This window comes from Aquila chrysaetos, chromosome 5 (assembly GCF_900496995.4).
Source record: "Aquila chrysaetos chrysaetos chromosome 5, bAquChr1.4, whole genome shotgun sequence".
Taxonomy (NCBI): domain Eukaryota; kingdom Metazoa; phylum Chordata; class Aves; order Accipitriformes; family Accipitridae; genus Aquila; species Aquila chrysaetos.
In genome coordinates, this window is record NC_044008.1 from 1430262 (window position 1) to 1458023 (window position 27762).

The following is a 27762-nucleotide window of genomic DNA, read 5'->3' on the forward strand; positions in this document are numbered from 1 at the left end:
CTTGCTCTTCCTGCCCATCAAAACTGGAAAAGTTAGATCAAAATCATCAGCTGGTCTCCAAAATACGTACCATCGGTGAAGTTACGATGTGGAGCAGTGTACTCCAAGATGCAATGCGTCGCTAACTGGGCTTTGCTGCAGGCAATAATGGGAAAAATGAGGGTGGTGGAACACGGGCCCAGGTTGCCCAGAGAGGTGGTAGATGCCCCATCCCTGGAAACATTCAGGGTCAGGTTGGACGGGGCTCTGAGCAACCTGCTCGAGTTGGAGATGTCCCTGCTTATTGCAGAGGGGTTGGACTAGATGACCTTTAAAGGTCCCTTCCAACCCAAACCGTTCTGTGATTCTAGGAAAACATCTTGATGAAGTAATTCTCCTAATTAAGTAGCCCTTCCTGCTTTATTACAGCCATGTCTCTGCTCTGTGGTCACAGGATTCAAGGCACATAAGGCAGCCTCTGTCATGGGGGTCGGCTGCCTTGTGAAGAGTTGCCCCCAAATTTTTAGTTGAGGACACAACTTTTAGCTCCGTGTTCCATGTGTAGTGGATGCTGCTAAGAAACGTTAAAATCTTCTTTATCTTGTTGTCTTCAGTTGTGATAGATGATGGACCTCATGGGTAGGTGAGTTGGGATTTGGGTTAAGTCTGGCCAAGGCATCTAAAACTGGGCCAAGGGAAATCTGAGCAGAGGTGCGATTAAATCTGCTGTGGTTTTTATCTACATTCTCTTGGAAATGTAAGGGAATTTCACCTTCCCTGCACTGCTAACCTATTTACTCGTGTGCTAAAAATAGCCTATAATGTAGGACACTCTTAGGGAGAAAGCAGAAGGAAACCGAGTGGAAGGGAGAGCTTTATTTGTGGAAAGCACTGGGATTCTGGCAATAAATTACCACTTTCCTGCTTCTTCTGTAGTTATTTCTGTGGGGTATTTTGACTTCAAAAAAAATTAAGAAAAAAAATTTTTTTTAAATATTTTAAATATTTCTGGAATACCAAACCAAAGGGATCCAACAAAAAAAAAACAACACAAAAAAGGGATCCAAACCCCAAATCCTTCCTCTGTGTTGCGTTTCACTGGTAGCACCCACCCTTACCAAAAGAAAAAGTCAGTTTTTAGGTGCCCTTTGGGTCCTCTCTGCACCCAGAATTGCTGTGTGTCCTTAGGGATACAGGTACAACCATGGTGTTTAGGAGGGGCAAATGGAGAAGGACCACTGTCCTTCACAGCATCGTCAGTGGAATAGATCTTACTGCTGGTCTTTAATTGTTTTTTTTTTTTCTCTTTCCTTAGCCTTAAAAGGACAACAGACATGATGTTTGGAGGAAAGCAAGTAGTAGTTTGTGGCTACGGGGAGGTAAGGGGTTCATATTTTACATGCAGGTGCTGCATGTAAAATCATCACATCCTTTGCATGGCTTTATCCAATGGGGCTTTTCTGCCCTTGTGGCTTTTCTCTGCATCTGCAGGTATCTTCAAACCTGACGGGTTTGCCAAAACTGAAGATTTTCTTGATTTCCAGTATATTTCTATAGTATTACACAGATACCAAACCTGAATCTTAAAAGACATGAGTATTAAGTATTCTGAATATCTTTAATACCTGAATATTGACATATCCAGATATTAATATTTCATCTATTAATATTATCTTTTATATTTATATATTATATTCTATTTGATATAATATTAAAATATTCAGAGGCAGGGTTCTGCAGATGTACTGTGCAGCTGCAACATTGCATGTTGAAGCGTGGTCAAGAAAAATGAGTTAATTTTGACTTTCCCCTGTGCTTTCACCCCCAAACGGAGGAATCCTCTCTCGAGGCAAGACTGGGATACTCACCCTTTGGCAGTTCTTATTGGGACCAGTGAACACCAGTTATGGTGGGCTGTGCTGTAGGTGCCCTACTGGGACTCTTTTCTTTTTTTTTTTTTCCAAAGAGCTGAAATGGGACAATTTTCTCATGTGTAATCGCATTTTTGGGGAACACTTGGTCATTTAACCGTTTCCCTGAATTCCCCTGCGAGCTGCACTGTATGTGCTGTGTAAAGGTTAAAGCTCATTAACCCTCGGAGATTAAACCGTTAAGCTTCCTAAATAGAGTAAAGGTTACAAGAGACTTCAACTTTCCCTGAGATAAGTGTAATCTCTCGTTATCATGGTGCTTTCTAGATACCAGGATGTTTGGGGGGAAAAAGAACTCCCTGGGACGTAAATCAGCGGCACTTTTGTATTTTTTAGTGCTTCTCCTAGCTAAGCTGTCCCTGACTCAGGTCCTAGATTATTCCAAATCCATGAATTTCCTGCACCCAGAAATTAAGTATATGCAACCAGCATTGCTAAGAGGGCCGCAAAGGGCTCTTGGGGCTGCAGAAGAGACACCCAGAGTTGTACATTCCCTATACGCTTCCCACGGCCGTACTGATGCTCGGCGCCTCCTGAGCCCTCGGCATCTCACTCTTCCTCTGTGCTCTTCTCCCTCCCCAGGTTGGAAAGGGCTGCTGTGCTGCTTTGAAGGCCATGGGCTCCATAGTGTACGTGACAGAGATCGATCCGATCTGTGCCCTCCAGGCCTGGTAAGCAGTCGCACCGAGCCCGGCTTCTTCTTCAGGCTTTTTTTTTTTTTTTTCCCAGGAAAACCATGGCCAGAAACCAGTCAGCTGTGGTCCCTCTCAAGAGGGATGCTGGTGAGGGGTTCGTGGTTTCTCTGCACCCTCAGAGGGACCCACAGCTCTCTCCTACGGCCAGGAAAGGGTTCCTGCACTAAAGCATTACCCAGTTTATCTGTATCCCACGTGCCAGCTTGCATAATCATAACCACAGTGGCCAAGAGTTTAATGATATGGCTCGAAAGGATGTTGGGAGTGAGCTGCGACCTTTGGAGTGCGAACTCGGGCTTTACTGTGCTGTGCACACACCTCACCCGAGGGATATTTTCGTTTCTGTGATCATGTGCCCCTCACAAACCTCTCCCCGCTAACGCCGGTACCCTGCTGCAGGGCTGAAAGCACACGGCTCTCCCCTCGCGCGGGCACGTTGCAATTATACCTGACCTCGTTTCCTCCAGGTAAAGGTTGTTTTGGTGCAGAGATGGTGCTTCTGCATCCCAAGGTGCGAGGTGGGACATGACTATGAAAGCAGAGTCCCAAAAACACCAGGAGCCTTATTAAACCCGCAGCCTCTTCCTAACAGCAAGCTTTCAAAGGGCTATTGCGGTGAGGAAACTAATGAGCCCTGCTTAATTAGCAGAGCTGATCAACTTCTGGTTTGCTTTGCAACCTTCACAAGTGGCACATCCAGCACCCGCATCCTTAATTGTGAATTTGGTCGTTCGCAGCAACCCCTTCCCTGACTCTGCACGAGGCAACCCCATTCGGCCCCTCTCGTAAGGAGTTTGCAATGGGGGAAAAAAACAGTAAATGGGACATACAGCAGAAAAAAATTATTTTTTTTTATAGTAACTATGATTTTGCAGCTTGTGAGAGTCATGGAAATAAGTTCTCGGGAGGACTGTCAACAAATCCTAAAAAAAATTCTGCCCTTGTTATCCGATGTGCTGAATACACCTTGCTTGGTGAAGTCAGGAAAGACTTGCTGAGTGCTCGGCACTTCTAAAGATCGTGTAGGTGCCTAAATATGGATTGCAAAGTTAATGGCAGACATCTGTGGGGTTTGGGTGATTTGGGTTGTTTTTAAGATGATCTAAATCTGTATCAGAAGGGTTTCTGCAGCAGGAGGGTGTATCTACATCTTCTGGCTGTACTTTGCAGGAGTAGCAGCTTTCAAAAAGCTGTCTCCGTTGAAAATTGAGATTTGCAGATGTGGAGGCCCTGACAGAAAATGTGAAACCCCCAAAATCTCTTTTCACTTCTCCCCACAACAGTCCCAAATCCTCCAGGTTGACTCTAGAAACCCTCCTAATGACTTGGGGTACGTGGCCCTTCGCATGTTGCGTTGCTGTGTCCCACTCTGGCATTAGAAGGTTAAAATGAGTATCTGAGAATCACTTGATGGTTTTTTTTTTCTATTTTTGGCATGTTTTTGCTGCTTCTCAGACTACTTTTCCCCACCTTCTCTTCTTAGCATGGATGGATTCCGGCTCGTGAAACTCAATGAAGTCATCAGACAAGTTGACATCGTCATCACCTGCACAGGTACGCAGTCCCCGAGGCAGGAGGACGGGTCATCAGGGATGCGCACCCCATAATCGGGTCCATCTTTTTCCAAAGGAAAAGGCAAAAAGATGGGGAAAGTGAACATGGGGATTTATTACGGATTTTGCTGTCTGGCAGGCAACAAGAACGTGGTGACCAGGGAACACCTGGATCGGATGAAGAACAGCTGCATCGTCTGCAACATGGGGCACTCCAACACCGAGATCGACGTGGTGAGTGCAGGGACGTGCACGGGATGCGGGGACGGCACGGGGTGGGGTGACGGTGCTTTTGGGACCCTTCAGCAGCTATGTGTGACCCGTGCTGCTTTAGCAAGCACCTGGGAGGAGGTAAAATAATCCATTGCTCCCCGTGTCCCAGCAGACATTCTCAGGTATGTCATCATCATTCCTGTGATCCCAAAGGTTGCCAGCAAGCCAGACAAACTGCTCCAGCTTCCAGCGCAGTGTCTGGTGTCCACCAGCCTCATTCCTTCCCCTAGAGAGTCAGTGAATCACCCTCTCCAGCCCAGTCCCTCTGCTTTCATGTTACTATTATACCATTAAGACCCAGCCAAGAGTTCAGCTTGGTGCAACACAGCACGCTCAACCCCACCGCACTTTACCGAACGGCACTGAAATCTGCTCGTCTGTGCTTAGAGATGAGTAGAAAAACAGGAGAGTCTTGTCTGAAAGTCAGTGGAGAATTGCTCAGCCAAACCGATGGGTTTAAAGCCATTTTCTGTGCTGGAAAGAAATGACCACAGCCATACAGAGTTCGGTTGGTGACCATGAATCCTCTTCAGCCAGAAGAGCTTCAACAATAGTTGCTGGAGCTTTGATGTATTGTAATCACAAAAATAGTTCCAGGTTATGATTCATAAAGGTTTCATTGGTCTGAGACTGTGACCGGACCCAAAGGAAACTATAAGCCCAGGACAGCGTCAGCGAGTTGCTTCCTCTTTTCATTCCTATTATGTAGCTTTTGGGTTTTGATCTTTTGCCAGTGCTTTAACTATTTTAACACTGTGTTTCAGGCAAGCCTGCGTACACCTGAGCTGACCTGGGAGAGGGTGAGGTCCCAGGTGGACCATGTCATCTGGCCAGACGGGAAGAGAATAGTCCTTCTGGCGGAGGTGAGTTGCAGGCAAAAGAGCAGGAATTGCAACCTGTTCTCTGCCTGCAGGGGAAGAAAACAAGGGCTGAATGAGCCATGGAGCCAAAGAATGTCCAAAAATCACCTCCTCAGGCTTCAGCAGCTCAATAGTCCCTCTGGTTGAAAGGCTTGGTGTAATCCTGATTTGGCCCATGACTTACTGGAACGCAGAAAAGCTCCCGCGTTTTCCTTTATCCCACTCCAGGGTATCTTCCACAGGGTATTTTATCAGATTTTCACTTCTAAATAGTTTTACTGAGTTATAAGGGCAACCAACATCTTGCGATTCAAGTGCATGTGATAAATATTGTTCCCTCCCAGAAGGGACGCATTTCACCAGTGATTCCTGTACCTTCTGTAGGGCTGTAAACTGGTTTTGGTGCCGTGTTGAGATAACAACCAGTTTTTGCTTCCCAGGGCCGCTTGCTGAACCTGAGCTGCTCCACTGTCCCCACCTTCGTCTTGTCCATCACTGCCACCACGCAGGCGAGTAGGGTTTGGGCTGAGCCGAAAGCAGCATCTCGCTCCATAGCGGGTAGCAGTTACTTACCTAAGTGTCTTCTCCATCCAGGCTTTGGCTTTGATAGAGCTGTACAACGCTCCCGAAGGCCGCTACAAGCAAGATGTGTACTTGCTGCCTAAGAAAATGGGTAAAGATGTACTCATTGCCTTCTCTTTTTTGGTTTTGAGATTGAACAGATGGGAGGTTTTGCTAGGCTGGGCTGAGGACGGCAGGGCAGCACAGCCTCCTGGGCTCTCTTGTTTGCCTCCCTGCCAAGCTCAGGGTCCTCCAGCAAGTTCTTCCCACTGGGTCTGGGCTCTTCGCTAATTTGGACTCGTTGTTTCTCTGTCCCACCTGGGGAAAACAGGCTGACACACTCAGCCGACTGCAGGAGTCCATCCGCAGTGATGCAGGGGATTTTCGTGTAGGGCTTCTGCCAGCAGAGCTGCCTTCGTTGGCTGCGAAGACACATGGTCCCTGAGCCACAGCTCTGCCAGCAGAACCCCCTCCTGAGGACACAAGCTATACTGACCACGCTTTTGCTGCAAAACTGGACTTTTTTGCCTTAATTGTATTTTTTGAGACCAGGGACAGTTTGTCCCTAGCTTGGGCATTTGGTGTCACCTACCAGAAACGTCCAGTGGCTCCTGCATCAGTAGAGCATCCAGGCTTGCCCAAGGGTATGGCATAACACAGCAGCAGACCCAGGAGTCCTGCTAGAAGGGTATTTCAGAGAAAGGTTTTTCCCCCTCTAACTCAAAACAGGTGAGAGCCTTGGTTTTCCTCATTCAGGGTGAAAAGCAGTCCTGCAATTTAGCAGCAAATGTGTGAGGAGCGATGCCTTTCCCAGCTGGGGCTTTAGGGAACTGGTGTACAGCAGGAGGGGACTCCTTGCCTTCCCTTTCCCCTACTAACGAGGCTTGAAATTGTTTCAGACGAGTACGTGGCAAGCCTTCACCTCCCAACGTTCGATGCCCACCTGACAGAACTAACGGATGAACAAGCAAAATACCTGGGACTGAATAAGAACGGACCTTTCAAACCAAACTACTACAGGTACTGCTCCACAACCTCTCTCTTTCTTCTGCCATAAGTGTGGGGTACACGTGGGATGCACGTAGGGAGGGGCAGAGGGGACGGCGTTTAATCCCACCAGTCCCCTGAGAAGATACCACGGGCTTTCTGATAATTCCCATCGCCTCGTAGAAAGTGGTCCGGCCGGGAAGGGGATGGCGCGGTTGGAGCTGTGACGCAGAGCGCTTGGCAGGACACGAGCCCTTTGTATCTGGCAGCAGCTGTCACCCAGACGTGGCAAATGGCAGAGTGATGCCATCCAGCCAACTCAGATGACAGCTTTATTTTTAAAGTTTGACGAAGGATGAGAGGGCACAGAGCAGCGTTCGCCCCTCGCGCCCGGGGCTGCTCGGACAGGCTCGGCTCGATGGCTCTCCTCCCCCCCAGTGCCGGCCGGGCTGATCCCCCCAGAATAATAATAATTCTCAATATGAGTCCCTGGATCACTTCCCTTTCCAGGCTTGTGTTTGTAGCCAATGCTGTAATGCATTTTTTTACCGTGAAAATGAAATGGCTTTGCACAAACACAGATCAGCTTGTCGGGAGGTCGAAGCCCAGATCCTTTTCTTGCAGGAAAAGGCATTTTCCTGGTGTGCAGGTCTTCAGCACTCATATGAGAGCAACGCTGCACCAAAAACCTCCAGTTTGGGGGTTTAGTGGGTTTTGCCAGATCCTGAGCTTTTTTTTTTCCTGCCCTGTGTTACATGCAAAATTATGGTGCTGCTGCACGGCTGTGCCCTCCTATGGAGGGATTTCCTCCAGTTCAATTTTCTTTGCCTAGTTTCGGTGTCTGGCTGTAGTCCCGACCTTGCGGGGAGCGTGGTGTGTCCCACACATGGAGAAGTTGGGATAAGCAGAGGGTCACGGCAAATTCCCTGCATCAAGGGAGAGCCACGCCGACTCAAACACCCCGCGTGTGCCGTGGGGCTGAGATGTACTCGGACAGCTTCGGCTTGGTGTCCTGCAGGAAATAAAGCCTCCTGATACAAAAGGCAAAGAGTCAAGTTTTCCAAAGGTCCCTACTTTGATGTGTAGGGGCGTAGGATGGGAGGCGGGAGGAGATCTCCAGGTGCACATAGCCTCTTTTTCTGGATATAACAGGCAATTTGACTTCATCCCCGTGCAGCTCAACAGCTTGCTTTGTTAAAACAAGCACCTCTCTCTCCCTACATGTAGCTTTGTTTGCAATATGAATTAATCTGCTTTTAGTTCTCAGCCTAACGGCAGCCTTCCTGATAAATTCAGCCAGTCTGAGCCAGGCTTCGGTGTTTAAGGCATTTGCTCTTGCACCTTTAGCGCATCCTCCACGATTTCTGAGCAGACATTGCTGCAGAGCGGTGGGACTCAGTCCCTGAATCAATCGGGTGCCGTTGAATTTTCCCCTTCCCGTACTCGAAGCGAGAGATGGTGTTCAAGCAGCGAGGGCAGGCGGCTAAATATAATGTGGTATTTGTGGGGGAGGAGATGAGGACCGAGTCCCTTTCTAAATAATTTCTTTTCTTGTTATCTACCCCTCCCAAAATACACAGTGTTGATGCTGGGGGAGCTTCGCATCTCTTCCCCAGCACCTCACCAAAACCTCATTTTCTCTTCTTTTCCCCAGATACTAAGTTCCTGCCGCTGTATCCCGGAGAATCGCGAGGAACAGGAACCCAAGTCTTTTCTCAACTACTGTACAGGATGAAACAGCGCAAGCTTCCTAAGTTAGAGCTGGGCTTGCTCACATAGTAGACAGTGTGTTTAGGTTATTTATTTATTAAATTAGAATACTGTACATGCGGCCTCTGCCACTGGTGTTCGTACTGCCGCGGGACTGGGAGACGGTGGATTTCTTTCCGTTTGTTTCATTTTTCTCTTTGGGTTGTTCTTTTTCGGGGCTGGGAGGATGAGGGAGGCGAGGGGGAAGCTGGTGGAATCGAATCGCTGCGATGTACTTGGAGTAGTCCGTTGTCACCCTTAGTCCGATGCGCACGATGGGAGCCGTGGGATCTGACTTCGAGGCCACACGTTCCTTTTGGTTTCCTTCGCATCCCAGCGCTTCTTCCAGTGGAGTGGGATCCCGGCAGCCGTGAGAGCCGGCCGGAGGGCGGCTGGGTTTGCATTTCTCATGCCATTTGACAACGCAGCTAAAAACCTCATTTGCTCCAGGCGCTGCCGACCGGCTGGGTGCCACCTTGGCAGCAAAGCGGTAAAATCTCGCCGGCGATCACTGGAGAAACCTCTCGTAATTCTGCCGACCTGGCTGAGGGACGGTTCTGCCAGCAAGTCGGTGAACTTCGCCTTAGCACTGCTGAAAGCTGTAACGAAGGGTCCGGTCGTTAGGGTCAGCCAGGGATAGCCCCTAGCGTGCGGTAGGAGCCGGGAGGGCAGAGCGGTGCCCGCTCGGAGGCAAACGTGGTCGTGGTGGGGTAGGACCCACCACCGCTCCCTTCATCACAGCTCCGCAGTATTTTCCTGCTGCTTACATTACGAGTGCCAACCTCCTACGGTTCAACCAAAGTTGTATTCCCGGTGGGGCTACGGGGCAGCCTCGTGTGCCCGTGCTGGTGGAAGAGCCTTGCAACCTCGCCGACAAATGCTGCTCACGTGTCGGGGAGCTCTTCCAAACCCAAAGCAGAGCTCGTCGGCCATCCCGGCTGGGAGGACCCGTGTCCATGCGAGGTCTTTCTCCAGCTGAATTTCAGTCCTCATTGGAAATCTTTGGAGTTTTATTTTCTAGTAATATTTGTACGATAAAATCTGGAAATCCCCTTTGAGTGTATGAGACGTACGCCGGAGTAATCCCCCCCCCCCCCAATTTTGTGTGCAGGGAAGAGTTCAGCATCACTAAAACCCTTTGATCACCTCAAATCTTGATGCATCAGAGCCAACGGAGAACAAATTTGCCATTACTCTTTTTTAGACCAGGATGTCCCACCTGTACGCTGTGGACAGCACGGCACGCTTACCCAGGTGACTTTCAAAGTCTCCGTGTCTCATCGGAGTCACTGTTACGGTTCACATGGAGAACATGGTCCTTCTAAAATAAAATTGCCCAACCCCGTGAGCACAAAGCCTTTATCCTGTGGTTGCTGCTTTGGTATCCGAGTTCCTCATCAGCTACAGATTCTTGTTTTGTCCTCACGGACTTCTTTGCCATCAGGAAAAACTCTTTTGTGACAGGTCGTTCACGCACAAGAAAGGAAAAACTGTGGAATTACGGTCTTGGTGGCCAAGTGCTTCTCATGGCTCTTGATGCCAAGGTCTGAAGTCAGCTTGACCACAAGCTGCTCGTCTTTGGAGCAAACATTCTCGTATGCTTGCATATTCCAAATTTCTCTTTGAAATTTTTCAAAGCCTAGAAGGAAGACGGTGAGAAGACCTTGAGGAGATGTTAGGCCTTTGAGGAGACTTTGAGGAGATGTTAGGGCTTTGAGAAGGCTTTGAGGAGACTTTGAGAAGACCTTGCGAATACCTTAGAGCTTTGAGAAGACTGATAAGACTGATCACTAACCACAAACTCAAAATAATCTCTACTCACTCATGAATTTTATCCAGATCCTGGGATTTTTGGAAGAGTCCCCTGAGCTACTTGAAATGTCACATTTGGGTCTTTCCCCGCGCCGGAGTACCTTGGTCTCCATCAACAGCAAAACCCCAGAGTTTCTGTTGTTCTCTGCAGAGGCGCAGCATGAAATCCTGCTCTCGGTCGAGGTGAAACGCGGTTGCGGGGTCACGTTGAGCAAGGCAGCTTTTGGAAAACAGGCATCCCAACCGCAGCCACTTCTGCCCCAGGAAAATCCCTCTCCATTCGCGTGACCCTTCAGTACAGCTCACGCAGTCGCTTACCTCCCCCGTGTCTGTCGCTTGCGCAGCATACGGTGGTGCTGTCCTCATCCGTGAATTCCTTCGTGCCGATTTTTAAGCCCGTTTTATCTTCCAGGTAGATAGGAGAAAAAGAAAAAATTAATAATAAAATCCCAACTGGCTTTTCCCACCTCGATTTTTAAAGCTCTTCTCCATGTCGTTCTGCTTCCTCTGTAAGCTTTTTTGCTTGCTTGGCTTTTTCCTAATCAATCTGGAATCATATTCTGTGATCATCTCTAAATTAAATGTGTAATGGGTTGTTTGTTTGTTGGTTTTTTTTTTAATGTAACACATTTTTAAAGAATTAGGAAAAAGGAGATTTTAGGTAACACCAGCAAAATTGTATAAGGAAATTAATTCTGTTCTGAACTTTAGAAATAATAAGACAAAACCTGTCATCAGCCTGCAGTGAGGAAATGAAAACTTTGCAAACGTAACATTTTCAAAAGGATGTTTTAAATATTAATGTCTGAGTGATTGTATTAGATCAGCAATAAAGACTCTGTAATCTCAAAACACAAATAAAACATTGGAAAAACTCAGCTTCTCTGGAGCGTCTTTCAGGACTTGCAGGAGCAGATGGGGAATTTTTGAGGCTGGGGGCCAGGGGGGTACAACGAGGGGGTGAGGGGTGGTGATGCCCTGGGCTGGGGATGGGGAGTTTGTCCCCAAACCCGGTGCCGTGCCGTAACCCCGAGCTCCCGCCGCTGCCGTATAAAACCCGGCTGGAAAATCTGCTCCGGCGGCCGCGCGTCCTTGGGACAGCCGGGGCTGTTTGAGCTCCGGGGCGGCTGTTTTGGCTCTTGCTGCCGATGTGTCCTTGAGGAAAGGGGGATGAGCCGTGCCGGGAAAAAAAAATCCCGTTATCTCTTCTGCTCCCGATCTGTCACCTCCCTGCTGCAGAGCTGCAAACGCTGCGGGGCCGGCGCAGAGAAACACCGACCGAAAGACTTTGGTTTTCCGGCGGCTGGGGACCACGAGCGGCACCAAGACGGGGTGTCCAGCACCTCCCCGGCCGCGCGCCTGAATAGTCACCCCCAAAAGCACCCCCCCCCCCCCATATTGGGTAGAGAGGGAGGGAGGAGAGTCCCCCCCATCTCTCCCACCCCTGGTTTCCAGGCCCCCAGGAGGAGCTGCTTTTAACCAAAATCGTGGTAACGGGGGTTTGGCCAACCCCACTCAACGGGTGATGCTGGGGGGGGGGTGCCTGGGGAACGCCAACCCTTGGCCCCCCAGGTGCCAGCAGGACCCAGCCCCCCCGCCCTGCACCCCCATGGCCACCCACCCGCACGCCCCATTAGCCCCACGGGCACCTCGTACTGCACCCAGCACCCCCCTGCTCCCCCAACCCATCACCCCTGGGGACACTCTGTACCCTCTGTGGCACCCCCAGCCCCCCCCCCTTACCAGCACGCCCAGGGACACCCCATAGCCCCCCCCCCAGCACCCCCAGGGGCATCCCATAGCCCCCCCCAGCATCTCTTGCTCCCAGCACCCCCTCATCACCCCTGGTGCACCCCATAGTCCCCCCCCCCACCACCCCCAGGGACACCCCGTAGCCCCCCCCCAGCACTCCCAGGCCCCCCCCCCGTTACCAGGGCCCCCCCTTACCAGCACCCCCAGGGACACCCCAAAGCCCCCCTCCCAGCACCCCCCATAGCCCCCCCAGCATCTCGTGCACCCAGCACCCCCTCATCACCCCTGCCGTACCCCATAGCTCCCCCCCCCCCAAAACCTGTCACCTCCAGGCACACCCCATGTCCCGTGTGTGCCCCCCCCAGCACCCCCTGTTCCCAGCACCCCCCCCATCCCGAGGGTACCCTGCACCCCTCCAAGTCCCCCTGGGTTACCCCAACACCCCCCCGTGGTGTCGCCCCCCCCGCCAAAGACCCTTCTGGCTCCGCCCTCCCCCCGCCCAATGTATCCTCCGGCCCCGCCCCGAGGAGCGGCGGACCAATGGGAGCGCTGGGGGGGCGTGGTGAGGGGCGTGGCGCGGGGCCCGGCCCCCACGTGTTCGGCGGCGCTGCAGAGGGGGCCGCAGCGGATGGAGGCGGCGGGCGGAGCGGCGCCGGGACCGGGACCGGGACCGGGACCGGGACCGGGCAGGGCTCGGCCGGCCCAGCCCCAGCCCCAACCCCAGCCCCAACCCCAGCCCAAGAACCGGGAGCTCTTCAGGAGCCAGCGGAAGGAGTCCGAGGTAAGACCGGGACGGTGGGAGAGGGGGGGGGGGTGGGAGGCGGTAGTGTCACACACCTCCTCGCCCCCGGGTTCCTCCTGGACGCCGCTTTTGGAGGGGGGGACACGACACCCCAGATGGGGAGGGGTGTCTCTGCCCCGGGGGTTGGGGTTCCTGCCAGGCCGCCGTTGGAAGGACCCCGATCCAGAGTTGGGGGATGTCCCGGTCCTGGGGGTTTACTCCCCCCCCCCCCCGCCACCTCTACCCTGGGGGGGGGTTGTGGGGTCCTGCTGCCCAGTCTGGAGTGGGGGTCCCCAGGGAAGCTGCCCCCGGCACTGACACCCCCACCCCCAGAGCTGGCAGCAGGGGTTTGGGGTCCCAGCTTGGCCCTGGGCTCCCCCACGCCTTCCAAGCACCCACTTACCCCCCCACCGCGTCCAGGGGCCTCAGTCCCCTCCACCACCCTTCAACCCTCCTGCCCAAATAACCCAACCACTAATCCCCCCCCGGGGCTCCATCACCGCCGCTGCTCTGCCCCGGCTGCACCCGTCCGGCTTTTCGTGGGTGCCAGGCGGGGGAAGCAGGACCGGGCTGAGGTCACCAGCATCCGACCCACGACTGATGTCCCCAGCCACAGTAAAGCCACCACAGGACACCCCCCCGTGAGCAGAGGAGGGGAAAAACCTCGCTTCCCCACCAAGGAGCTGCGGGTCGAGGGAATCCTTGGGGACGGCTGACCCAAAAAAGGGTCCCTTCTCCCCGGGGGACAGTGCCCGAGTTGTGGCCCCCGAGACCTGCCCGTGAATTTGGGGGTTGCTTTTCTCCTCTGGCTCGGTCTCACCAAGCGGATTAGCGCTGCACGCGCTTCACCAAATTCCTCCTCGGCTTTAGCTCCTCCAACTGCCCCGCCGGCTTGGCTGCAAAAATTGGGTGAGAAACCAACGTTTTCTGAGCAAGTTGGGCTCAGCTCGGAGCTGTGCGTCCTCCGGGGTCATCAATATTAATCATGACGATGAGCATCGGTTCCAGCCTGGCTGCCGAGAAGGGATGCTGGGACTCAGAATGAGAAATTATGTTAATTTAGTTGATTAGCCATTCATGTGTTCCCTTCCCGGGGCACGGCGGCACGATGCCAGCGTTGGGTCTCGTCTGGCTGCGGCCGCCCGCTCCCTGCCCTGCCGTAATCCTCCGGCGAAGTTTCATGCTCCAGTTCCCCATCCGCAGGGGAGGAGGGGGGAGATCCACAATCCTACCGGCTTCAAAAGGGCAAAGCCCGGCCCCGAAAGCTGTCGGATCTGGGATGCTAAGGACCGAGCACAGGGGGTTTGCATCCTCCCAGGCACCTTTGCTTCAAACCAGCCCCCAGACTTTGTTTTTAAGCCTATTTGGGGCTCTGAAATGCACTGAGTATTCACTGGCACTTTGGGTCCTGCCTCTGCTTTCCCTGGGACTTGAGAAATGCTATTTTTACATTCGCCTTCCAAATTTGCACGGTATTTTAAGTAGCCTCGCGTGGATGTCCCGCTTGAGCCCTGGAGACCAGTGTCAAGATCATCCGTGCACGAGTCACTGCTCCAGTGGCTGGAGGAGCTTTAATGCAAAGGCTGAGAGCGCTGGCAGCCATCCTGCCTCCCGAAATATCCATGGGGATGCGCCAGCCCCCCCCCCGCTAATCCCAACCCACTCTCCACAGGGCTCGGTGGATTGCCCCAACCTGGAGTTCGAATACAGGGATGCCGACAGCCACAGCGCTGAGTTAGCAGGTGAAATGGCGTTTGGGTGCTGGGATGCTATTAATAGGTGCCTGCCGGGGAGGGAAAAAAAAAAAAAAATAAAAAAAATAAAAATCCCTTGGGGAGTCGGGCGAGCGGGAATCGGGATGGATATCGAGTGGTATCATCCTTGCTGTAATAGAGCAAGAGGGATTTATTAATAGAGAACCACTCGCTCCCCGGGGATGAGCAAAAGGGAGGTGTGGGGGCACGGGGATTACCCCGTGCTCCGAATTACTCGGGACACGATGACGGGCGTGCAGGGGGTGGGAGGATGGGTGGCGTGCCCGGTGGCACAGCCCAGGCTGGGAATTGTCACCCTTTATCGCGGGTGCCACAACGGGTCGAGTCCTCGTCCTGTATCTTCCTGCCATGCAGCGACTCCGGCTGCTTCTGCCCCGTAACCCTCGGGGTCCCAAGCATATCTCGACCAGCTAAGAGGCTATTTTTAGCTGTGTGTGTCTCAGCTGTGCGAGCTGGCCCGGCTGAAGCACATTTTTTCTTCGAGGGACCCTTACTCCTCCCTTGCAGGACCGTTTCAGTCCCCCATGGTGCTGCTCAGCACCATAGGACCTATAGGAATTATACAGGAACAGGTAGGAATTATATAGGAACAGGCACAACATCGTCTCCCTCCAAGTCCAGCCCCTATTTGCAGCTCCCAAAATATCTGAGCTGCTGGGTGTGAAATCAGTGCAGGTCTTGCCTGGGTGCTCCTGCAGTCCCTCCCTTTGCAAACCGCCATAACTGGGACAGAAAATTACCCCCCAAAAAGCCCCTGTGAAATAACAGATGCAGCTCGAGCACTGTCGCTGTGGGCAGGAGCGTGGGAACAGCCCAGCCCGGACACGAGGATGAAAATGATGAGTTTGGTAGCATTGGGTGGCTCCAAGATGCCCCTTGGAGCTGCAGAAGAGCTCAGGGCTAAGTTTAGGTCTCTGCCCCGTGTCTCCTCGGGTGCGTAGGGATGTTTCAGAGCCCCATGAGGAATTTGGTGATGAGGAGGAGGGTGAAACCCCTCCGGGTCCCTGCTGACCTCTTTCTCCATCAGAACTGTACAGCTACACCGAGGAGCCCGAGCTCAGCACCAACAGGAGATGCTTCGAGGAGGATTTTCACGCTCAAGGTACCGGCTCTGGGCTCAGCACCCCAGGGCTCGGGGTAGCCCCCCTGGGTGAGAGCGGGACCCCCGGGGAGGCACCTGGCTGGTTGTCGTGTCCCCTTTCCAGTGCAGGGCAGGAGGTGGCTGGAGCTGGATGGGGCTCAGCAGAAGGCCTACGTCATGCGCCTGCTGGATGGGCTGGAGGTGGTCAACAGGGACAAGCGGCTCAAAGTAGCACGGGCCATCCTCTACCTGGCACAGGGTAAGGACCACATCCCCCGTGTCTGGATGTGGCCACCTATCCGCTGCCTGGCTTCGGCATGGGGGCTTGGGAGAAGCCTTCTCTTGGGGTTGTGCCAGATCGGTGCAGTGAAGCTCCTTCCCGGGATGGTCCCGCGTGCTCCAGGGGTCCAAAGGCAACTCCTCCCTAACCAGTGCCTCCCTTTGGTCATCTCCAGGTGTCTTCGGAGACTGTGATAATGAAGGGGATGTTCTGCACTGGTCTCGGCACAACAGCTTCCTCCTGTACCGGCTGGGAACCTTCACTGCCTTCCTGGAGCTCCTCAACATGGAGATTGAGTGAGACGACCTGCACTGCCCTCACCCTCCTTGTCCTCTTCTTCATCTTATTCTTTCTCCTTGCCCTCCTTACCCTCCTCTTCTTTATCTCCTTTCTCCCCATCCTCCTCACCCTCTTCTTCCATCCTCCTTTATCTTCTTTCTCCCCATCCTTCTTGCCCTACTCTTCATCTTCTTTCTCCCCATCCTTCTTGCCCTACTCTTCATCTTCTTTCTCCCCATCCTTCTCGCCCTCTTCTTTCTCCTTCCTCCTCCTCCTCACTGAGGACCAGGGGAGGTGCCGCAGCCACGGCACGTCCGCCGGCGTGGTGTTTCCACCGCTGCAGACATAGGCTGGGAGTCAGGGTGAGGAGCAGCCCGTGCCCGGTGGCTGGCGCTGAGCTCGTCCCCTTCCCCGCAGCAACAGCCAGGCCTGCAGCAGCGCCCTGAGGAAGCCGGCCATCTCGCTGGCCGACAGCACGGAGCTCAGGTACGTCCTCTCTGCCCCCCGCTAGCACGTTGGGTGGAGGCTGTTGGGGGGGACAAAGTGTCCTCTCGCTGGCAGCATCACCTGCCTGACGTGCTGTCCCGGCAGGGTGCTGCTCAGTGTCATGTACCTGATGGTGGAGAACATCCGTGTGGAGCAGGAGACGGATCCCCCCGAGTGGAAAAGCTGCCGGGAGACCTTCAGGCTGGAGCTGAGTGAGCCACAAAGTTCATTGTGCCCTAAGGAGGTCCATTTGTCGTGCTGGACCGGCGGTGAGGCCTCAGGGATGGGGGATCTGCTCTGAACCTGCTTCTGGTCCCTCTCTCCACCAGGTTTCCCCGTGCACACTGAAGAGCCCTTTGCTCTTCTGCTCTTCACGATGGTGACCAAGTTCTGCAGTGGTCACGCTCCACACTTCCCCATGAAGAAGGTCCTGCTCCTGCTCTGGAAGGTGCTTCTGGTGGGTGCAAACCCTTCCTTTTTCCAGAAACTGGTCATTTTGGGAATAGTGCTAATGCAGCCTGGATGTTCCCCACTATTCAATCCAACCGTAGCAAGGTTATTTAGGATGGCACAAGAGGCTGAGACAAGGCAAACAGTTTCTTCTGGGACGAGGGTGGGCTGAGCCATGCAGAGGACATGGGCTGGGGGAGAATTCTGGAGAATGAACCAGTGACGTGGTTTCTTCATCCTCACCTCTCCAGTTTGATGGCCTCAAACTACTGCTCCTCTGGAAACCCAGAAGAGCCATGCAGTCCAGGTGGGATGTCCGCTCCCCGCTCTCTCACCTCTCTTGTTGGTCCCTAGTTCACGCTGGGTGGATTTGAAGCCCTGCAGGCGATGAAGGTGAGGAAGCGGGAGGAGCTGGGGCTGCCGCCCTTGCCAGAGGACAGCATCCAGGTGATGCGCAGCATGCGCGCCGCTTCGCCTCCCACCTACTCCATCGAGCTCACGGAGCAGCAGCAGCAGAAGCGCGGTCACCGCAGCCGGAGGGTAAGAGCAGGTTCATCCTCCGCGCACACAGCCCGGGATGCTTTTCCAGTGGGGACCATCATCCGTTCAAGGATGCCAGCCTGTGCTTGGGAGCGTGTTTCCTTTTCCCCCCCGCAAGTGCTCCTGTGTGTTCCAGTTTCACAGAATCACAGAATGGTTTGGGTTGGAAGGGACCTTTAAAGGTCATCTAGTCCAACCCCCCTGCAATAAGCAGGGACATCTTCCACCAGATCAGGTTGCTCAGAGCCCCGTCCAACCTGACCTTGAATGTTTCCAGGGATGGGGCATCGACCACCTCTCTGGGCAACCTGGGCCCGTGTTCCACCACCCTCATTGTAAAAAAATTTCTTCCTTGCATCTAGTCTGAATCTCCCCTCTTTTAGTTTAAATCCATTACCCCTTGTCCTATCGCTACAGCCCCTGCTAAAAAGTTTGTCCCCATCTTTCCTATAAGCCCCCTTTAGGTACTGGAAGGCTGCTATAAGGTCTCCCCGGAGCCTTCTCTTCTCCAGGCTGAACAACCCCAACTTTCTCAGCCTATCTCCACAGGAGAGGTGTTCATCCCTCTGATCACTCCAGCCCTCCTCTCAGTTGGACTCAGTCCAACAGGTCCATGTCTCTCCCATGCTGAGGACCCCAGATCTGGACGCAGTACTGCAGGTGGGGTCTCACCAGAGCAGAGCAGAGGGGCAGAATCCCCTCCCTCGACCTGCTGGTCATGCTTCTTTTGATGCAGCCCAGGACACGGTTGGCTTTCTGGGCTGTGAGCGCACATTGCTGGCTCATGTCCAGTTTTCCATCCACCAATTTGAGTTGCGGCAGATCAGCCCTGCGATGCACTTGATCCGGAGGAAGCGAGAGGACATCCTGACCCTATGGCAAAGGGCTGATAAGCACTGAGCAGCAAACTGCTCACAGCAAGCTCGTCTTTTTTTAGCTCTGCTCTTGGAGTTGCTGTGTTATGGTCTGAGGATGAAAACACCTCTTTTGCTAGGGGAGAGATGTCAGATGGTAGCTCCAAAAGTTAAGGTGGAAAATGGGGTCACATCTCCAAGAACAGCAAGGTTAGAGGTACACAGGGGGCTGTTCCTTGTCCAGGCTCTGGTGGCAACAGCTAGGAAGCAAAGCCTCACCTGAGGAACATCTGGGAGCATGATCCTACCAGGATGGAGAGGCCTGGTGCCAGCAGCTGGGAGGGAAATGAAGTGCATGGAGTGACTTGAATTTCTCCTTCCCCTTCTGCTGCAGCCCCTGGTGAAGCAAGACAGTTTGGATATCTACAATGAGAGAGACCCCTTCAAGAATGATGAAGCAGGAATTGACGAAGAGGAGAACGATGATGTGGACAGCGGGATTGAGGGGGAACTGGACCTGATGGAGCGGGACGCGATTATCCCCACGATGCCTGCTCAGCGCCCACCTATCGAAAGGGTGTCATTCCCCAAAGGGCTCCCCTGGGCCCCCAAAGTCAGGTAAATCCATCTGGTTTCGTTGCCATCCTTCCCAGCCCTACCTGTCCTGGAGCTCATTGCAGGCTGAATATCAGTCTGTGGCAAGTTTGTTGGCCTCTGACAAGTTGAATTGAAGTGACTCCCCTTCTTATTTTGTCTCGGTTGGTCCTTTCTGGACTGGGTTTAGCTGAGCTCTTCCCCAGGCTTTACAAACCAAGCATGGCCACGCTTGACCAATAAGTGGCGATCCCATTTTGGACATCCCAGGTTGTACTGGGAAGGAGGCTTGTGCTGGAGTGCTGTGGGAGCAGGGTCAGCTTTCCAAAGTGGCACCAATGGATCTTGGTAGGGCAAGGTCTTAGGCTAATCGTCTTGGGAACTGGTTAATGACATTGCCTCTTGCTTGTTGACTGGGACTCTTGTGTGGCCAGATGAAGCCTTCTTGAATGGCCTTGCTTTAAGGTAAGAAATTGGAGAAAAACATCTGAGGATAAAGAAGTTGGTGCCTTCCCTTCCTAAGACCAGTTCTGCTACATGTGATACAGGGGAAGGATTAGGAAAAGAGAGTGAAATCCTCTGTCCCCTTCCCTCTAATCCACGCAAGTTTTTTCGCTGTTGATCTGAAGCCTGGATTTAATTCAGTATCTTTAAATCACAGGAGCAAATACATCTTTTTGATGTGGGAGCAGTGACAGGGTTAAGTGTGTCTATGCAGAGCACTCCTTGCAGGGACACGGCAAGAATCGGTTTCCCATGTGGGTCTCCACACATGCAGTGCCACCTTACTCCACGTAACTTAATGCTCTCCGCTTCAAAATCAAATGACTGTTGTTTTTCTTGGCTGGTGCCTGGATATCCAGCTGGGTTTCTTTCTGCCTGTGAGAGCCTTGGCTTACGGTTCATGTCCTACTTGTAGTGCTGAGACCCTGACCAGTTCTCATGAAAGATGCCCAAGGTGGACAAGATGTCAGCTTGCTCTCTTGGAGCAGCACGTGCTCTGCCAGACTGCGGAGACAACATTTGTTCGCTCAAAGTGAGCAGATGCCACTTGAAGATGCATGTGCTAGGAGCACAGAAGGTGGATAAAAAGGTGCTGGTCGTAGAGAACTCCTTTCCATTTGCACACTCCCATGGAGTTGCACAGCAAATACAAATGGTTTTGGTTCACGTTGCTCCCAACCAACGAGAGCAATAGCGGCTCTAGTCCACTGCTATTAAGACCCCTAGAAATCAATCCTAGAAAGCTCAAAGGTTCTTGCTGGTCTCACACTGCTGGCCTTTCTGAGCAATGTAGGCTGTAATCTGGTATATGTCTATTTTCCAACCTTCTCCTTGTTTTTGTTTCCCTCCTGCTCCATCAGACAGAAAGACATCGAGCATTTCCTGGAAGCAAGCAGGAACAAATTCATCGGATTCACGCTGGGACAGTGAGTCTGTCTCATAGCTCCCATCAGTGCAGTTTAGCTGGTGGGAGGTATCCACGGAGCTTAGGTTTTTCTCAACTGAACCAGCCTAAGGCATGCTCAGGATGATGCGGCGCAATGCTGGATTTTGCTGGAGCTGCAGCAGTGCGCTCGGCGTTATAAAAACATGTTCTTGGAGTTGCTGGTCTCCAAGGACCTCTTTCTAATAAAAATCAGACCTAGCCCAGAATCAGTGACCCCTGGCCCAAGCCAGAGACTGGTTTGATGCGGGAGGGAGTTGGGACAATCTGGTATCCACAGCAAATTACCCAGTTTGTGAATAAATCAAGCTGCAGGTGCAGAGTCATCCTGGCATGGGCCCAGCAGGGTACATTCGTTTTTAGGTGCAGTGCTGGGCTCAAGCTGGCTCCATGCAGAGACCTGATTTCACCCCAATTCTTCACCCTGGTGTTGCCCCTCTTTTGTGCAGGCTTTGCTGGGGAGGAGGTGGGAGGGTGGGCAGCCCACGCCAACACCCCTCCCGATTCCTGACCCATCCGGGACGCGTTCCATAGATTCAGTGGACTGCAGGCTCCCTCTTTTACCTTGTATGACGTGGAAGTGTTAAACCCAGATCTTCTTCCCAGCCTCGTACTTACCTTCTTTCATCCCCCACAGAGACACCGAAACCCTGATAGGGCTACCACGGCCCATCCATGAAAGCGTGAAGACACTGAAGCAGGTAAGATGGTAGCTCCACACGCAGCACTTGGATGAAGCAGCCCAGAAAGCCTCGCTGAGCGACAGTCAGCTTGTCTAAACTCATCCTTTACTATTTCTGCTCCCTGGTACTCAGCAGATGCTCTGAGGTGGGATCGGACCTGTGGGGATCTCATGGAAGTGGGGAAGTCTTTGGCCAAGGTCATCAGGGCCATAGGGGGATTGCAGGGCGTCAAGTCTCATACACATAAACTTTGTGATACAGAACTTATAACGAGTTTCAAGTTCCTCAGATGTATGCTCTCAGCCCGCAGTAGATGTTTCATGTGAATTTAGTCTTCTGCTCCTCTTCAGCTTATGTACAGCAATGCCTTCGGTCTGAGCTCTTGCTCTCACTGCCTTTGGAAGTCAATCTGATAAATCCAGTCAAGATCTGAACAGCTGAGAGGGGCTGGATATCCCCCACATGTGGTGTGGGATCCTCACGTCTAACCTCTGGCTGAAACACAGTTACTGGAAGGAGTAAGAAGATCCCTTCTTGTTAGTTGTCACCGGAAAAGTTTCTGGAGCTTCTTGCAGGAATTGGGGCAAAAAATGGAAAACTGAGTCCTCACTGCATTCCAAGTAGATTGTCCAGCACTTGGACTTTCCCTTTATCCGAGGTAGAGCATTACTGCGTCCTGGTGAGCATTTGCTTTGAAGGTGACAGACTTTCAGAAATAGGTTTGGACGTACATGCCCAGACCTGTGCTGTTCCCAGGGGGAAGCATGGCTAGCCTTGGCTCCTGCACTGCTCCACATGGAGTGAGACACCTCCAGAGGCCAACTGACCCTATCTAAGGTCTGGATTGCCTTTTGGAGGTGATTGTCCCTCTCCATTTACTTACGGAGAGATCCTAGAAGGAGTAGGTGGAAGTAATCAGAGGCATGATGTGTGAGGGGCTTCAGGGACCGAGGGATGTCCCACACAAAGATGAGTTCTCCATGTATCTGCTGTGACCTGTACACCTAACTCGGATATTGCTTAAATCAGCAACTGTCGTCATCATCGCTGACTGTGTTTCATCCTTCAGTTGTGATATCGCTCTGCCTCTGTCTGTGTATTTTGCCAGCACAAGTACGTTTCCATCTCAGATGTCCAGATAAAGAACGAGGAGGAGCTGGAGAAGTGCCCCATGTCTCTGGTAAGAAGTTGCTGCACCTCATCACTAGATAGGCGTGTGGAAGATTTCCGAGGTGTCATAGAAATCCATACGTTCTCTGTGATCCTTAGGACATACCTGGGGTGCTCTTTTTTCTAGAAGTCCCTATCTTGATTGTATGTAGCAGTGGAGAAAGGCCTGGAGCTTCCTGCAGTCAGCATGCAGCTGTGTCCATCATTAAGTCCCCAAGCTGGGTTTTATGGAGGTGACTGATATATCTCAAGTGTGTGGACTGGAAATACTTAATTTTCCCTTGTTTCTAATGTTTCTCTGTGCCAGGGAGAAGAGGAAGTCCAAGAAACCCCTTGTGAGATCTTGTATCGAGCAATGTTGTACAATCTCCCCCAGTATATGGTAAGCCTGTGTTTCTTAAAAGTAAAGAAGAGCTTTTGAGTGGGGAAGGGTGCCAATCTGTGAGCAGCAGAGCTCAGCACGGGGCTGCTGGGGTGTGTTCAGGACTTGAATGGTGAGATTTTGGTGGGAATCCAGAGCAGAGTTGGGTGGAAAGTACAGTCCAAGAGAAGGGATTCAGAGGATCAAGGGATATAGATACCCAGGGACACGGTCAAATGGTTGGAGACAGGTCAGTGGTTGGAAAATAGGATGCGCGTGGAGGATTGGGAACAAGGAACAAAGTCGTCCACATTGGTGGGAGCACAAAACTGGCTCCTGCCCTCCGGACACTGAGGGGAACCAGTCAGGGATGGCCCTGTGTCATCTCTTGAGCTGTGTGAGCTGTAGTATTTACCAGCAAGTTGTCACACACTGATGCAGGCATCTTCACTTCTGGCCTCAAGAAGCAACCTAGGGACTTCACTGTCCCTTGAGCTTTTGTCCTTCTTGCTGAGATTAACTTTCTGTTACAATATCATGCTGATCTCCAAGTGTGATGGCTTGCTGGGCCAGGAACCGAACTAAACCATCATTGTGCTTTACGTCACTCAGCAAACAAGGTGTTAACACCTTCAGGTTTCTTCCAACCTGGCTGTGCTCTCAACAGCTATTCAAAGTGTGGAGAGCCTGTAAGTTATGACCTTCCTTACAGGGACATCCCTTGTGGCCTTCCCATGGCCCCAAGAGATTCCCAGAGGAATACAATGCGTGTCCTGAAATTCAGCTATGTTGCCAGGTTGGATGAAGCTTTGAGCAACCTGGTCTAGTGGAAGGTGTCCCTGCCCATGGCAGGGGGGTTGGAACTAGATGATCTTTAAGGTCCTTTCCAACCCAAACCATTTTGTGATTCTGTGATTCTAAGATGCTAACTGGGTCACGTGCACTCTGTCTGTAGGGAGAGACAAACACATATTTAAATGCATTAAGCTCCAGGTGTCCCTTGCATTATTTTATCCATACTACTAGAGATCAGGTGCTCATGATGCCTTAAGGCTAAAACAGAGCTGCCATGCTCCCCACACTCAGTCTGTCTGTCCAGGGTATAAAAGGAGAGGTTGAGCTGGCATAGTTGGTCCATCACAGTGAGCGGACCTTGGGCTGGTGAAACCCTATAGAGTTGGCTTGAAGTTGCCCAGTTTCAGCAAGTGAAGGAGAAGAAAGGAATGCTCCTTCCTGGGAGCATCCCTCCACGCCTGCCCTCTTCTGCAGATAGCTTTGTTGAAGATCCTTCTTGCTGCAGCGCCCACCTCTAAAGCCAAGACCGACTCCATCAACATCCTGGCAGACGTGTTGCCTGAAGAGATGCCGTAAGTCCTTGAGGATGGGCCCACTAGCCATCCCAGTTTTGCCACGAAGTCTTGGACTGAGCAGGAGAGCTGGGGTTTGCCGATGAGTTCGGGGGGCTCCAGATTTGGGGAGGCCTCGTTGGATAGGTGCAAGCTACTGTTGCCACCAGGGCAGAGAGGTGAAAGCCAAGGAATTGATGCTGTTTTTTTAGGAGCATAACAATTCGAGCACAGTCGGCAGCTGCTGTGCTCTGCTAGCTAAGTGACACAAATCATAAAATCATGCTAATTGACACAAATCATAAAGATATGTGAGCATATGGCAGGTGTCCTTCATACCGCTCCCCCAGGATTGCTGGTGGAGGGCAATCAGCTTTTTTTTCCATTTTTGAACGCACTTGGTGTCACCAGGCAGGAGAGGATGGAAATAGGAGTCCCGGGGGAAGCGAAGGTCCCTGTTTCTGTAGAGCCTGTCCAGATGAATATGAAGTCAACAGTCCCTTAGTCCTCCTTGCTCCCATACCCACTGTGCTGTTACCTTCTTTCCCTCCAACCCAGCATCACTGTTCTTCAGAGCATGAAACTGGGGATTGATGTGAACAGACACAAAGAGATCATCGTGAAGAGCATCTCGGCTTTGCTGTTGCTGCTCCTCAAGCACTTCAAGCTGAACCACATCTACCAGGTGAGCGTAGAGAAGGGTTGCCAAGCCGGTGTGTCCTGATAAACCCTCTCCTAAAAGACCTCACCAGGAAGGGTTTCCACAAGGAACTGCAGATTCCTTGTCTGTAGCAGGGAACCCTAGCCCCGGGGCCAGAATTTGTATAGGGTTACTCAGGCAGGGATAACCTGCCTGCAATATATCTCTGACTGTGTTTTGACAGGATTGTTTCCACTCACGTGGAAGGAGTTTTCAGACTTCTGGAAAAATTCACGCTGTGGCTGATCAGGTTAAAATTTAGGAGATATCATGAGCACAAGCCTCCCTGGCAGAAGGGGGAAGGGGATGGGGGTTAAACAAGACCCTCTTTTGCTCTGTCTCATCTCCAGTGACCAGAAATAGTGCTGGGTAGGACCTCAGGAGGTCAACTAATCTGGTCCTCTGTCCCTCAGCAGGATCAAGTTCTTGGGGCTCCAGTTTCAACAGAGCCTGGAGGTCTGGGTCCTAGATGCAATCTGATTTTTGTTTCATCTACATGGCACCAATTGAACTGCACCCGCATGAGGGCTTTCCTTGATTAAAAAAAGACCGAGGACTGATTTGAGCTGTGGCCTGGGCCCAGTTCTCCACTTATTCTGCAAGACAAACAATTAGTGTTTTGTAAGTTTTTTTTTTCTTTTTAAAGATTTCAGCATGGTACAAATCCATCTGTGTTATGAAGCCACTAATATTTATCTGAGGATAAATATAAATCCATATATTGGATTGGATAAACAAACCCCCACGTTTTTACAATCTTACATTTCTTCTGGATCCCCCCACGTCCCTTCACTAAATTTTCTTGCTTCACCCCCAAAACGGCTCCTCTCACTTCTTCCTCCGTGGCAGGAGGACCCTTGCAGTCTGGTCCTAAGTCTGGAGAAAGCTGTGGGGTTTCCCCCCCTGATTCTGCTTTTGTGTCTGATTTTGGGTAAGCCATCATAATTTCTTTCAGTGCCAAAGCTGGTCTCAGGGTGCACCCCAAAAAGCCACCGCAGGGGCTGAGACGATGTTTCCAGAAAGCCGTGGAGGGTAACGGAGAGTGTGGCTGGTCCGGGCTCTGCTGGGGTCACCCTGTGCTCGCCGGCTGCCGCGTCGGTGCGGCAGCAATTGCACGGACCTGCGCACCAACACAGATCGTGGGGGTTTTTTGTCTTGGTTCTGTTTTGAGATTTGGCATTTCTTATGCCAACAGAGAAATGCCATCAAATTATTGCAGTTCAGCGTTATCTTTGGTCAGATCCTATATAACATACTAGTCACTGGCAGCTGCATTTCAAAGCAGTGAGAGCATCTCGGATCCTGGCTAGCAGGGACTGCCAGTTACTCACTCGCAAATAACGGCGGCAGTGTGTCGTCGGTGGCGTACCGAGTGTCGACAGCTTGTACCAGGCTGAGACAAGACGTGTAGGAACAAACTGTTTCTTTGCTCTCAAATTTGGAATGTTGATTGCAGGTTAGTGAGAGGCATGGGATAGGATAGGATAGGATATTGCTGCCATTTGTGTCTGTCTCTTTAGAGGACAGTAGAGATTTGTTGTATTATGCAGCTGTACATACCCAGACCATTTAATGTTTAGAGGGGAGAGAAATTAAAAGCATGTATGAAGGTAAGGGGACTGGGGTTAGCGTGTGACAGCAATAGGGATTTTGTATTTTCTCATATAATAGCTACATCTCTTCCTTCCCTCTTCCCCATATACTCTTTTGCCACAGATTTTTATCTTGAAAAGCTACACTGCAGTCATTAGGTGCAGCTATTCCTAAACTACTGCCATAAAGTTTGTGGGTCCACTCTATGGCAAGCAGAGTTTTCCAGCTGGTGGGAGTTGCTGTATATGATGCAAGCCTTATACAGCAGACTTCTGCAAGGGGAAGATGGTCTGCAAGGTGTCTAGAGCAAACCATCAGGACTGCTTTGCTCTTGGCTGGAAATGGGTTTCCATTCTCAGGTGATGCTCCCACTTGTTCTAGCTAACGTTGACCCATTTCACTTCTCTTCCTCAGTTTGAGTACGTGTCCCAACATTTGGTGTTTGCCAACTGCATCCCGCTGATCCTGAAGTTCTTCAACCAAAACATCATGTCTTATATCACTGCCAAAAACAGGTACAGCCGCTTCTGGGGAAGAGAGAGATGATGGAGCAGGGAGGCTTTGTGCATGAGGAACCCTGACACGTGAATATGTGCTGGGACCAAGTGACCTCTGGTCCCTAGCGTGGCTTTGGGGCAGTATGCTCTCCACTACAGGAATATGCTGGAGGGGAGCAAATCCCTTCTGCTTAATGAGGAGGACTGGATGGGGGGTTTCCAGTCTCTCACTGGACTACTAAAGTACAGGCAGACCTGTCTCCCTTGCTGACAGTAGGCTTGTTTTCATCTTTACGTGGACTCCTGGAAAGCATTCCAGTGCCACCGCGCATCTGTGGGCCACAGCTTCAAAAAGGCTAGATGGGGTAGAGTCTTCTAGGTGTTTTCCACTTTTTATAGCTATAATTCAGCTTTCCTGACTTCTTCAGGTTTTGCATAGTTGTCACTGCCTTTTACTTCTGATTTGAGAAAGACACTAGCCCCGTTTTGAGTCTGTAGAGGGACTAGCTGGACTACCGCAAGTCAGCATAAGAACCGAAAGAGCAGAACTTTCACGACTCAGTAGGACTGGGTAGGATTTCCCCATTTGGAGGGGAGTGCTGCAGGGGATGTTGCTGTTGGAATGATGAAAAGATCCTTTTTGTTGCTTTTTGATGCTCTTTTTGTTGCTCTTGAGCCACATGTCTAAGCTGG

At 51.8% G+C, this 27762-nt stretch overlaps 2 protein-coding genes across 15 annotated transcripts in view; both read left to right on the plus strand.

The window, feature by feature from the left end:
- Positions 1–11278, plus strand: part of AHCYL2 (adenosylhomocysteinase like 2) — a 109201-nt gene extending 97923 nt beyond the window's left edge. For all 3 annotated transcript variants that reach the window (XM_030014109.2, XM_030014110.2, XM_030014111.2), the window contains exons 9-17: positions 1295–1358; positions 2493–2581; positions 4089–4159; positions 4298–4392; positions 5196–5294; positions 5732–5800; positions 5886–5964; positions 6752–6872; positions 8494–11278. In XM_030014109.2, coding sequence (XP_029869969.1) covers positions 1295–1358; positions 2493–2581; positions 4089–4159; positions 4298–4392; positions 5196–5294; positions 5732–5800; positions 5886–5964; positions 6752–6872; positions 8494–8500 — 694 coding nt within the window. In that variant the 3' untranslated portion in view covers positions 8501–11278. The remainder of the gene's footprint in view (positions 1–1294; positions 1359–2492; positions 2582–4088; positions 4160–4297; positions 4393–5195; positions 5295–5731; positions 5801–5885; positions 5965–6751; positions 6873–8493) is intronic.
- A 1487-nt stretch (positions 11279–12765) lies between these two features.
- Positions 12766–27762, plus strand: part of STRIP2 (striatin interacting protein 2) — a 35123-nt gene continuing 20126 nt past the window's right edge. For 5 of the 12 annotated variants that reach the window (XR_005932503.1, XR_005932505.1, XR_005932504.1 and 2 more), the window contains exons 1-16: positions 13865–14675; positions 15736–15810; positions 15914–16048; positions 16245–16365; positions 16766–16834; positions 16940–17046; positions 17164–17291; positions 17639–17824; positions 19073–19296; positions 20637–20702; positions 21357–21420; positions 22511–22582; positions 22880–22954; positions 24203–24300; positions 24838–24964; positions 26987–27087. Coding sequence is in view for 5 of the 12 variants with exons in the window: in XM_041123856.1 (XP_040979790.1) it covers positions 14042–14675; positions 15736–15810; positions 15914–16048; positions 16245–16365; positions 16766–16834; positions 16940–17046; positions 17164–17291; positions 17639–17824; positions 19073–19296; positions 20637–20702; positions 21357–21420; positions 22511–22582; positions 22880–22954; positions 24203–24300; positions 24838–24964; positions 26987–27087 (2282 nt within the window). In the remaining 7 variants the exon portion in view is untranslated. The other 7 variants (XR_005932506.1, XR_005932507.1, XR_005932508.1 and 4 more) reach the window with 5 other exon arrangements.